This window comes from Pygocentrus nattereri, chromosome 29 (assembly GCF_015220715.1).
Source record: "Pygocentrus nattereri isolate fPygNat1 chromosome 29, fPygNat1.pri, whole genome shotgun sequence".
Lineage (NCBI taxonomy): Eukaryota > Metazoa > Chordata > Actinopteri > Characiformes > Serrasalmidae > Pygocentrus > Pygocentrus nattereri.
The window spans coordinates 12,261,158-12,274,575 of NC_051239.1; the positions used below are offsets into that span (position 1 = coordinate 12,261,158).

The 13,418-nt window shown below is 38.9% G+C and overlaps 1 protein-coding gene across 2 annotated transcripts in view; it reads right to left on the minus strand.

Annotated features, from left to right (window-relative positions):
- ntrk2a (neurotrophic tyrosine kinase, receptor, type 2a) overlaps positions 1 to 13,418 on the minus strand; it is a 71,995-nt gene that overhangs the window by 10,003 nt on the left and 48,574 nt on the right. For both annotated transcript variants that reach the window (XM_017696439.2, XM_017696438.2), the window contains 4 exons: positions 8,418 to 8,606; positions 4,418 to 4,548; positions 2,645 to 2,817; positions 1,599 to 1,839 (listed from right to left, as the gene is read on the minus strand). In XM_017696439.2, coding sequence (XP_017551928.1) covers positions 1,599 to 1,839; positions 2,645 to 2,817; positions 4,418 to 4,548; positions 8,418 to 8,606 — 734 coding nt within the window. The remainder of the gene's footprint in view (positions 1 to 1,598; positions 1,840 to 2,644; positions 2,818 to 4,417; positions 4,549 to 8,417; positions 8,607 to 13,418) is intronic.

Sequence of the window (13,418 nt, forward strand, 5' to 3'; positions counted from 1 at the left end):
CTAAACCTTTTTTATGAGATACGAAGTCGCATTTATGAGACAGTAAGTCAGAACTATGAAAAACATTCTCACTATTATGACATCCTATATGACCTTCTTTTCAAGTGGTGTAAACAAGCTACCATAGTATTGATAGACTGCATGAATGGTATGTTTTGAAACTCTAACAATGTTTACATTAAAAAAACACACACTTGGGTTTGGGTTTCCATGATAATTGGATATTAAGGTGGGGAGGAAGAATTACACTGACTGCAACATCTCAAGTGTAATATAACAAAACACTCATAATGGCTTTGTTTCTTTCTTTCCACTCCCTATCTTTCCTCATTCCTTCCTTTTTCCATCTCTCCTCACTTTCCTTTTACTCTCTCTTCCCTTTCTAGTGCCTCTACTTCTCTACACCCCCCCACTCCCCCTTCCAACTCTCTCTGTACTCTAGATGGCGGATGGGGAGGTGAATGCTAATCACAGTTCTTTAATGACTTTTTCAGTTTCTGTCTGTTGGCGCCGGCACTCTTGTCCTTTTCCTTCTCCGTCGCCATGGAAACCCCCCTTTCCTGTTCCCATGTCCACCCCTCTACTCCCTCCCTCCCCTTTAATCTGAGAGATACTTACTGACGGTGAATGTGGGGCCACACACACACACACGCACACTCATGCTCACACACATAAACACTGCTGACATCACAGAGGGGACTGGGTACAGGCAGGACGCTTTCTCCAGCACTGCTCAATAAGTGCGAGGAATAGAATATGGAGGGCATATTGATCCTGGCTTATTTTCAGTGTGCCTGGATCTTATGTTCCAGTGCTCATTCTCTGGGTAAAGCCTATAGATTCTGTGACTTCCTCCTGTATGCTCAAAATCTGCAGACATGACCTCAGTGAGGTCTAAGAATCAGCAAGCTACAATGCTTAGGTTTCACCAGGTTCCTCTGCTTTGCAGAAGCCTTCCATCACCTGTTAAGGGTCAAGGCCAGTGACCAACCATTCCAACCATTCTCCTGCATATTTCAGTGTTTTCCCTACTTCAACATACTTGATACAACTAACTATTATTAATGCTCCACTATATAGGTTTTGGGGATTTGGAGACCTCTCTGGTGGAAATGTGTAATTGCAGCCAATTTGTAACTTCAGGCCCCTTCCCCAAGTGGATGAATTTGGTTATGGCGAGTGCATTAACAGAGGGATATCCTTGTTGAAGGATGTCTCTTCTGAAGATGTAACTGATCTATCTATCTATCTATCTATCTATCTATCTATCTATCTATCTATCTATCTATCTATCTAAGAAGTAAAAATCTTGATTTGCAAATTAATTATGAGAACAACAATAATGGTTGTTGTGGCTGTTTATGATGTTAATAATGTTCCTGTTATCATTATCTCTACTTCTGATATTTAAATATGTCCAGCCACAAACTGTCAGACTGTAAAAGATTTCTTGTTTTAAAACAATGAATCAATGAATCTGTATTGAACTGAAGTGAATACAGGACCAATTTCTGCACAAGGAGAGCGAGAGTGAGAGAGGGGCAAAGAGAGGGAGAGAGAGACAGGACGTAACACAGGGACATGTGAGAAGCCCTCACCCGGTAATAATCTGTGCTGTAGACGTCGCGCGACATGCCAAAGTCTCCGATCTTCACCAGCAGGTTCTCGCCTACCAGGCAGTTCCTCGTGGCCAGATCTCTATGCACAAAGTGCTGCGAGGCCAGATAGACCATCCCCGCTGCGATCTGCTGAGCAATGTGCAGCATCTGAGACTGAGTCAGCTCGGCCTGCTGCTGCACCTGACCATCTGCCATCAACACTGCATCAGGACCATGAGCCCTGCAGAGACAGAGAGAGAGATAGAGAGAGTGAGTGAAAGAGAGATACACAGAGCGAAAGTCAGAAAAAGAGATACACAGAGATATACAGAGATACAGAGAGAGAGAGAGAGACACAGAGAGACAGAGGCAGAGAGAGAGATAGAGAGAGAAAGAGAGAAAGACAGACAGAGCAGGGAGCACAGACAAAGAATATAATGCACAATTAGTAACACCCAGCTAGAGAGAGTTTGATTCCCCACCTGAGCAATCACGCCATGTTATACTACTAAGAGTTCTTGGGCAAAACACCTTCACTTACCTTTGTAACATGACTAAATTACAAGCGTCTCTGGATGAGAATAATTGCCGAATATAAACATAATACGTATTTATTGTAGCTAATAATGATAAGCATTCTTCCTCCATGTCCCAACCCGAGCATAGCCAGACAAGTATTTGGGAAATGATGTCCAAACCAGGATGAGTTCAAACAAATAATCCAGACTCTAGCTGTAACTAAATATGCTCAAGTCAATAAAGCTTCAATTGAACTGAATTCAATTGAATTGAGTCAGACATGCAAGACACCCACTGCGCTGCATTTGTGAAGAAGGAAGTAGTGATTACAGAACAAATGTAGGTGGGGTGGGGGGGGGGTTAGTTACAGTGCTGAGACTAAAACATTTTGGAACAGGTTTCAAAATGATAACCGGACCCCTATCATTTAACAGCTCACAGAAGAAATAGGACACGTAGGAGGGATATGAGGAAGCACTGCTGTATAACAGCCTCTATCTCTCTCACACACACACACACACACACACCTGAGGAACTTGTTGAGGTCTCCATGCTTCATGTACTCGAACACCATGATGAGGGGGTCACTCTCTACACACACGCCGTAGAAGGTGACAATGTGCTCGTGCTGTAGGTTGGTCAACAGCTCGGCCTCACGGTGGAAGTCTTTACGTGCATTCTCGCTGGCTTCCTTTAGGGTCTACATACACACGCACACACACACACACACGCACACACAAATTCATATTTACACATAAACACACTTATTGGAGAATGCTTAGTAGTTGGGAAGTTCATACTTGAATAAATCCTCACAGTGTTTGGATAATTGGCCTAATTTCTTCTTACGTTAGTCACAAACTCTCACCAACACGGTGAGAGTAACTAACTTTGGCCCTATCCCGTTTCACTCCTTGTCCCTGCCACTTAGCCCTACCCCTCCGTTTTACGTGTTCATGTCTTCATGTCTTGTTTTGTGTTGAGATACAGGGGTGAAGTGAAGTGTTAGGGCTACATTTTCAGAGGCACACTCCAAACAGTGTTATGAGAAAAAAAGAAAAAACGGCAAGATGCCTCTGCGAGTGACCAAATAAACCCAAAAATGTGAGAATTATCTTCTTTAAAAATTTGTGACAACCATTGTATCATCTTAGTTTAATGTGATTTCAAAGTATTATGGTCCTTTTCTTCATAACCAACATCAAAAATTGCTACTAGTATGCTGATGTCTCTGTAGCTAGCTATCTAAATTTCCTGTTACACCTTAAATCGTGCAGCAGTTCTGATGCCTAAGGTGACAGAATGCAACTGCTGCTCCATTTAAGGTGGATCAGAAAAAATCAAGCAGGAAGCTGGCGAATAGCTGACTTCAGCTTCATATAACTGAAGAATCAGGGGTGGGTGATTGTTTGAAAGTATATGATGCCCTAAATGTAACTAAAGCCTGTCAGTGAGGTTGCTTTACCCTCCTCTACTATCACTACAGACCGGCAGGGTCACCTACAGAGCAGCACTAGTTTTCTGTTAATGAAGTAATGTTCTTCTTTATTTGAGGGTTGTCACATTTTGTAGGAGAAAATTTTGTTTGCACTACCCCTCATAACTCAGTTCCAAGGGACAGTGAGAGACTCGAAAACAAGGGGTAGGGGAAAAAGTAAGAAATGGGATGTGGCCTTTAACTCCATAATCTGATATGTAGGTAGCCTGTGCAAAAGGTTTACATCGCAAATTTTGTTCCCCCAATATGTTAAACTCAAATTTAAGAAATTGTACACTAAAATTAGCAGAACAATCCCACATTTAAAGTTGTTGCCTGTTACAGATGTGTTATTTTCACTTTGAAAAATAAAAAAAACATGTAACTTAACCAGGGATGTTTAAACTGTTGCATACAGCTGTATATGTATTATTTTTGTTATAGTTTTAATATTTACAATGCAGCAGCCAGCCTGTTTAAACCAACTTTTTTTCTTAAATTATATGCCATTTGCCTCATGCTTCAAAATACTGCTCAAACTTCAAACTGAGTGCTAAGAAATACCTATAAATATGTATTATTACTCAACTGGATAATTATCAATATCATTATACATTTACCAATATCATATACATTTACATATGCACTTCCAGTCCTCAGTCTCACAAATCAAACACTAAGTAAGAATGTTTTCAGTTTATTTAAATATTGCAAATTTTTCCTAAAACTGACATACTAAAACTAACAGAAAAGATTTAAACCATATCCTGTTATCTAAAAAGCCAACAGAATGATCTTCATGTATTGTGAGTGGATATAATACCTTTACAGCCACAAGGATTTTCTCCTGGTCAGGTGAGAGGTTATAACATTCAGCTAGGAACACTTTTCCAAAGGCTCCTTCACCCAGCTCCCTCTTCAGGACGATGTTGTGCCTCTTGATATGTTGGACAACTAAGGATACACACACATTCACACTTCTTTAGGCTGGCTTTACATGATGAAATTTGCACAAAACTACAGTTGCTTGAAACCTACAAGAAAGTAAATTGCACTTCAGTTGCATAATGTGAAGTGTCCTGCAACTCACTTGAAACTCAGTGGCAACAGTTGCAGTTGTCTCAATTTTGTCAAACAAGTTTCATGAAACAGCCAATCAAAATACTATAATATGATACTAATGTAACATATTAATGTGACTATATCAGACGACATCATGTCAAACAACTGACTTCACAGGATCAGCAGACAAGAAAACAAAGTAGAAGATATTACATTGGATGGTTGAAAATAAGATTCTGATTGACTATACACAAGGTTGGTAGATTCTCATTGTCAGTTACCTGACATTACAGTTTCTTGTGCCACCATTTATTCTTCTTTAGTCTGCAGTTATTTTGATCCACATTTGGCCTCGTAAAAAAGTCAAAAGTTGAGAGAGATTTTACAAGAAACTATTCCACATTTGAGAAAATGTTTCCTGCTGGAGATGTGAGAAATGTAGCTATAGCTGAGCTAAAACTTAAAGTACAGCAAAGTAAGTCTGCGTTTTGTTTATATTTTTAGTCCATGCAAGTAGTACATACAGACATTATTTACATCCAGGTTGGCATAAAATGCTATGGCTCCCAAGGTGCTTTGATTTTTGTTAAAAGGACAAAATGGCTCTTCTTTATACTTTGGGTTGACCCCTGGTCTAACTAGTAATCTAATGTGTTGTGTGTAACTTTCATTGTTTTTGAATTGCTTTGTGTGACTGTAAAGCTGTGTGGAAATTATGTTGCATGCAACTCACAACATGCAATGAGCTGCATGAAAGTTCTACTTTGTAAAGCCAGCCTTAAAGCTACATTTCCATTTTGACTGATGCTACTTATAAAGAAAAACTTGCACTTATTTTTTTGTAGTCCTTCTCAAAAGCAAAGTGAAGTGTTCTATAATGTGCTTTTAAATGTGTAAAACAGGTTCTCTGCTTGGGACGAACAAAGATGTCTCACAGAGCTAAGTGAACTCAAACGTCCCCTAACAGAGTGAGGACAGTGTGGAGATAAGAGGAGATTAATCAGCCGTTTAGTGTGCTGTGCTAGCGAGAGAGAGCGAGAGAGGGAGAGAGAGAGAGAGAGAGAGAGAGAGGGAACGCAGCTCTCTGAGATTTATCTCTGATGTGATTAAGAAATGCTTTTGAAGAAAAACTAGCCAGTCAGCCGATTACATTAGCGAAGTCTAGATGATGAGGCTGCATCGATCTTCAGTAACTCACTGCACACCATAACCCAATATTAAAAGGAACCAGAGTGGGGAAGAAAGTACAGAGAGACAGAGAGGAGGAGGAAGAGAAGAAAGAGGGAGGTGAAATATGAGGGTGTAAAAAGGGAGCGTGTGTGTGTGCAGCCAGATGTGCATTACTCTGAGGATATTTTCAGATGGCTATCTATAGGCAGACACAAATAGCAGAACACAGAGACATACATTGGATTAAAAGGGACAGACAGACGGGCCTGGAGACAGACAGTGAGATGAGTGGGGCAGAAAGACGGCTCACAAGTGGTGAAAGGTGTACTTATTCCAATACACAAATATCTAAATTCAACTTTATACACATCAGGTATTCAAATAAGACATGTTTACTCTAAAAATAGCACTATAATCAATTGTGCATCAGTTTATATATATATATATATATATATATAGGGTGTGGCACAGAACTGCAGAGAATGCAGCAACCCAGACAAGAGATATAGTGTCTGAAGTTGACATCCACATCCATAAACTGCGATTCTAAAATAAGTAAATAACAGAAAGCAGTGATTCTGTTTGATTTGTGTTGAAAAGGAAACTGTACAACAACACTATGTTTGATGTTTTACCTTAGGAGCTCTCCAAATTTGATGCCTGCAACATGTTCCAAAAAACAGTTAGGACTATGTTTACCACCGTGTTGCACCACCTTTCCTTTCAACATTTAATTACATTTGAGGATTGAAGACAACAAGTGGTCCAGTTTTCTATTCTTAATTTTTCAAGTTTTCAGCTGCATATCTGGGCCTTTGCTGTCATATTTTGCACTTGATCGTGTGGTGTGGTGTAGTTATGTTAAAAAAGCATGAGCGCCGCTGAAAAAGACATCGTCTAGAACCCCTGTGTCAAACACAAGGCCCACAGGTCAAGTTAAACCAAACAATCCTGTTTGGCCTGCAAAATTGTTTAATTTGTTTATTATTATTAGTCCATTTCAATATGAGCTGTACTACATTTCCCAGCATGCACTCTAATGTTATATGGTCTTTCAACTCCCTTTCCAGCAAACAATCTATTGGATAGCACATAAAAACAAACAACAACAAAAGAGATGCCACGTGTATAGTTCAAGTGAATGGGCAGTTTTAAAAACCATACTGTACATTGGGGACATTTGAAGAGATATAACATTTATCTGCAGCTAATGTAGTCTATTGTTTAATTTAAAACAATAGTTCTTTATTTAAAATTATTTTTGAATCATTCAAGTATTCAGTGCCTATTTGTCGCCATTGTAGGTTTGGCATATTTTGAATAAAAAATGGCCTGTTTGGGTCATGGCAAAATGTTAGTAAAAAAAGTAAAATAAAAACACAAGTGGAATTTTTTAATATGGCCATTTTAGTGGTTGAGTTTGACATCCCTGGTCTAGAAGCAGCCTACGTTGTGCCAAAATGTGTATACATCTCTCAGTGTTATTAGTGCCTTAATAAGTTATCCATGCCATGCGCACTAATACACCCACATACCATGACAGACCCTGGTTTTTGATCTTTATGCTAACAATGGATGGTCCCTTATTCTTTGGCCTGGGAAACCTGACATCTGGTTCCATCAGTCCATTTCAGATGAGTTTGAGAATTGGGAGAAGTCGGCAGCATTTCTGGATGTTGCTGGCTTCCCCTATGCTGAAATTGACATATGGCTCAAACAGTACAGGCTCAAGCATTTGTGGATGCACCAATGTTTTTTCAAAATATTCCCAAGCCAATGTGGCGATATTTATTACAGACACATGGCTCTTTTTGTACAGTGCTAATTGAGGAATGGAAGGTTACAGACATAGGGATGTGGTTTTAAGCCTTGTCCTTTACGCACAAAGATTTCACCCAGTTCCTTGAATCTTTAGATGATATTAAGCAGCACACTGGAATGTTTGTTTTTTTTCTGACGCATTCGGCGAAAGTGATGAGCCTCAGCCTTTTTCTTGCTCATATAAAGGATTAGGCCTTTACTGGATGCTCGTTTTATACACAAATATAATTGCATCATCATCATCATATCACGATGTTGTTAATCTTAAATTGATCCTCTCTCAACTTTTTTGGAATCTATCACAGGCAACAATTTCATAATGAGTATAAACAGTATTTACAAAATAACAAGAAAGTTATTAAGGTAAAACATTAAAGATTTTGTCTTTGTACTGTTTACAGGCCTAAGTGGACAAACCACTGCTTTGTGTTTTATTTGTATAATTTTCAGGAATTTAGCTTTGTAAGTGGAGCTATATGTACTTTTAAAAACAAGACAAATGTACAGAGTAAAAAGTCAGAGTTGAGAATAGAGATTTCATGCTGTAAATCAATGCAGTGTGTTAAATCACATATGCTCATAACACAAAGATGAATCAGTAAACCTGAAGGGTCACGTATGGATCATCTTCATAGCAAATAAATGTCAATCCTTTAATGTTCTTGTTTTTGATTCATAACAATATAAAACATTAGTTTGGAAACTTGAATGCTGTTCTTTTAGTAGACAGTTGAACAGTAAATATAGATAAAACAGTCATGTCTACTCACAGGTGTCTGATTTGAGCAGGCTGCTGGTGCTGCGGAAGTACTGGGGGTTCTCGATGACCGGGATTTTGGTCATACCGATGATGACGGTGTCTGAGTTCATGTCAGAGGACGACGGTGTGTTGGAGCCGTTCGACACGTGATGGAGAGGGCTAGCCGAGTCGTCATCGTTGCTAATGACTGACGATGGGCCTGAGGAGGAGAGTGAGTAAAGAACAAAGAGAAGATAAAGGTTTAAAGAGGCTCATAAATTCCCTATAAAATTAAATGACTTGAGTTTCTTTGTCATGCGCTTATGATACAGCTGCTTACATTGTCTGAACTGAAGAGGACGGGCCCTAAGGGAGCTCTCCTGCTGCTTTATTTCTAGTGGATAAAGATATGCACGCTAGTCATCATGAACGCTAGTCATTATGAATGCTAGTCATCGAGCAGTTGTCTTTAATGACTTCATCTACACGGATCAGCCATAACAATAAAACCACCTTGTTTCTACACTCATTGTCCATTTTATCAGCCCCACTTACTACATAGGAGCACTTTGCAGTTCTACAATTACAGACTGTAGTCCATCTGTTTCTCTGCATACTTTGTTAGCCCCCTTTTACCCTGTTCTTCAACAGGACCCTCACAGAACAGGCATTATTTGGTTGGTGGATCATTCTCAGCACTGCAGTAACACTGACGTGGTGGTGGTGTGTTAGTGTGTGTTACACTGGCCTGAGTGGATCAGACACAGCAGTGCTTCTGGAGCTTTAAGACACCTCAGTGTCGCTGCTGGACTGAGAATAGTCCACCAACCAAAAACATCCAGCCAATAGCGTCCTGTGACCACTGATGAAGGACTAGAGGATGACCAACACAAACTGTGCCGCAACAAATAAGCTATCATCTCTGACCTTACATCTACAAAGTGGACCAACAAGGTACGAGTGTCTAATAGAGTGGACAGTGAGTGGACACAGTGTTTAAAAACTCACTGCTGTATTTAAACCACTCAGACCAGCACAGCAGACACTAACACACCACCACCACGTCAGTGACACTGCAGAGCTGAGAATGATCCACCACCCAAATAGCACCTGCTCTGTGGTGGATCTGTGGGGGTCCTGACCATTGAGTACCAGGTTAAAAGGGGGCTAATAAAGTATGCACTAAGTGTAGAAACAAAGAGGTGGTCAGTGTATTTTCTAAGTCTGCTTCACAACAAAATGCTAACATGGCTAATAAGGTCATGTGCTCATTTGTACAATGCTAGTTGGCTCATGCTAGCTTTACTTCACTGTTTGAACATTATTACATATAATGTTTTCAGGAATTCACACAGAACGTCTTACCTGCAATGTTCTCATGTGTAACAAGCAAGTAACTGGTGGTCCACCGATTTTTTTCTGTCAGTTTTCTGGTAGGTTTCTAACATTAGCCATTAGCTTGCCTCACATATGCTTACGCTATTTCTTCCTCACAGGAAGAGAGTGGGGTTTGTTGCCGGTGTCACTCTTGGCCTGATCATTAAGAGTCTGCTAAAAAGTGCTACACAAATCAAGTCGAACTGAACTGAATATTAGGATGTGACAAAGTTCCCATTCAAAAAAAAAGGAGGCTTGTTGAAAAGGAGAGGCCAGTCTTGTGTGTAGGACTTCCCTCGTTCTGTCCCAAGACAAAAACATTGCTTGGCTGATAACATCTTGGGGAGCTAAAAGAGGGAGATCTTTCTTTCGTTTTTTCTTCATCTCAGTGACCTAATGAACCTCCCTGGAATGGCCTTTTAATGCCTCACACATTGCCTAGCCCATCTGATAAATCTTGTTTTCAGCACTGGTTCACAAACTAGCTGAGCGGTAGCAGAAGCAGCAGAAGCAGCTCGTCCCATGTAACGGCACAAACATCTTTTGTAATCGCCTTTTGAAGTGCAGGAAAAATAGCATACGCACACACTGGAAATGTGTTCAGAAATCCCACTCACAGTATGCTTTGTACTGGATGGAAGGGATGAATTATGGCAGTAATCAGTCAGCAAGGCTAACTGGAGCACTCTTGTTTCAAAGCTCTCAGAGAGGATTGCAAGTGCTTTCAGTACTTCAGTGTGGCAAACCAATTCAATTCTCTAGCTTTCAGTACCTTCAGTACTTTACTTTAACAGGATAACGCTATGTTGACACTACTGAATAACAAATTGCACATGCTAAATTAACCCAGATGGGCAGAAATGCATCTGTTAGCATAGCATGTGTTAGTTTCATTCAGTAGCATATTGCCACTGTTACAGTATATCAAAACCCATAGCCTTATTTTTAGACCATCAGAAAATTACAGATACCATCAAATTTATGAGAACATTTTAGGAGGAATGGAATTTTGGACTCATTTTGGACCATAACTAATGGCCCATTCATCATGAAGTCAAAAGGTAAGTAGACTTTCCAAATTATGCAAAAAATTATGTTAAAATAAAATGTAAAAAATGGAGATAAAGTTTTTTTCCACGCACAATATGCACATATATGGATTATCCTACTGAACTGGTTCAAAGTCAGAACTGAAACTACCTTTTGGACTTTAACTGACTTAGACTTTAGAATAAAATCCTTTTGCTTTGAATGACCCTATCTTCAATTATGTTTATTTTATTAAAATAAATGATTAAGCATTCCATTTTGTTAATACCAAAATGATCATAGCATTGCTTATTAAATGTTTCAGTAGTGACTGTTTCAGTGGTGACCATTTTTAGATCATTTTGAGCAGAGCTAGTACACGACTAGCAAATGCAGCTTTAAACAGTTGTACATACGTAAAATATTATTTTTCATTAAAACACAAAAAAATGACATAACTGCAAAAAAAGATGTTTCAGTAGTGACAATTCTTATGTTACACACTGACTTTTACAGTGTGAGACACATTTACTTCAAAATAATGGGATCTTCCTGGGTGTGGTTTAATAAGGCTCTGCCTCCGAACTAAAACTCTTCAGCAGTGACATAAAAAATGTGAGACAGCATTTTGTGAATAAACTTTTTAATTTAAAATTTAGGGGTTACGGTTTGGAACAGCCAACTCCCAACAGAAAGTATAATGTAAATAATGATTTTGTATAGATTTACATGAATAGTATGTCAATTAATGCCTTAGGTTTAAATAGATCATAAGATAATCCTTGTAAATATTGAGCTTTTTTAACTTTGTAAAATAGTTTTTTTACTGTGGGACCAACATTTGAACTAATTTGGTAGAATGGTCCATATATGTAATATATTTATTTATTATTACATATATGTAATAATATATTTTGTATTTATGTAATGCAGTGTGATGAATGTTAGGCTAATTTTTTTGTTTGTGTCTTGTGTATCCTCCCTCCCAGAATATGCCGGATGAGGCCATGTTTAAATTATTTAGTTACTTGATTGTTTTAACAGTTGAAGAGTTTTGAGAAAAGAGTAAATTTGATTAGAGATGTTAAGCAATTAGAATATGTCCTGTGTTCTATTCAGTAAACGCTGAGTGATCTAATGATGCTAAGTGTTTTAAATTGATTCAGTACTGTGTGACTTTGGTATCGCGCTACTGCTCTTGGTATAAGAATCCCAGCAACCCCAGATCAGTGTCCAGTGGCCTCTGGCATACAGAGTCACAAACTTTCCACTGGATTCCCACCATTATCTCACTTTCTGTGTTGGGGTATTTTGGAAGACATGGAATCAAGTGGGTGTTGGTCGTCAATGGGTCATTTTTAGCAGGAAAACCAACTACTATACCACAACACTACAGTCCGAGCTAGTGAGTCATTCATTGATGGTTCAGGAGAAAGAATTGTGTGTTATTGCAACATTTTCAGTATTTTTCAGTAATAGATCTTTTTGGAATGGCTATGACTGGAACTGGTCATGAATGGAGCACTGAGACAGTGTGAGAAATGCTTTCAGCTGTTCTTGGAACAGAGGAACAAAACAATACAGCAACTGTCTTCCACACACAGTGAAGTAATACTATACTTGTGAGGTCCTACATTGAGTCTGGTGATGCATAGTCCTCACACTAACCTTTCTACTGATTTCCAGATGCAAACCTTTGCCCTCTTTTACATTATTTTACATTATATATTAGACTCTATAATAATATGTAATATAAAATGTACAATAAAAGCTATAGATTTTGTATTTGAAGAAGCTTTTCCTCATGAAGAGCAGACAGATGTCCCCACAACCTCAAAATGTTCATGTTTTGATCACTCTGGGGACATTTGATCCCCACAAAAACAGAACACACACAGTACTGGCAGTGCTCAAGGGAGCTTGCACCGTGTTTGAATGCAGATAGCTGATTATGGCTATTATAAGCACGTGTGCATCTTGCTTCATGACCTGTAAGACCACACGACCTCTCAAAACAACTAACTGTTACAAAAGAGCAAAAACAAAAAGCTAATTATGCAGTAAAAACAAAAATATGAACTACAGTAATTTTAGACCTGCACCTAGGGTGTGACTGTAATGTCTTTGCCTGATCTGTAGCTAACGCTTTTAGACCTGAACTGACCAGGCCCAAACTACTAAATGTGAAACTCCACCTGAACCCACTTACATGTACACTGTTAGAAAGAAAGGTTCTGTGCAGGTACATTTTTCAATCATTAAAGTACAGCCAATGCAAAAGTGGCCTAAAAGCTACAACAGTGGTTTTAAGGTTGATTGATTATGTACCGTAAATAAGTTTTTCCAAATGAAAAGTACACACTGCCCCAGACTGGGGATAGTAAGGCTGCAAAATCTCACTTGTAGGATCAATAAAGTACATAACATTTTAAACAGTTCCCCTTTATGGAGTTTTCTTTTTATTTCACTTATGTGAACAGTTATAAGTATAGGTTATAGTAGAGAGGGTGTGCTTTAGGGAGAAGGTGAGAGGAATAATCCTCAACATTTTGTTGGACACTGTCAGTTATCAGACCTCAGGCAGTGATACAGTGATGGTAATTGCATTTTAGATCTCATCCAAAAC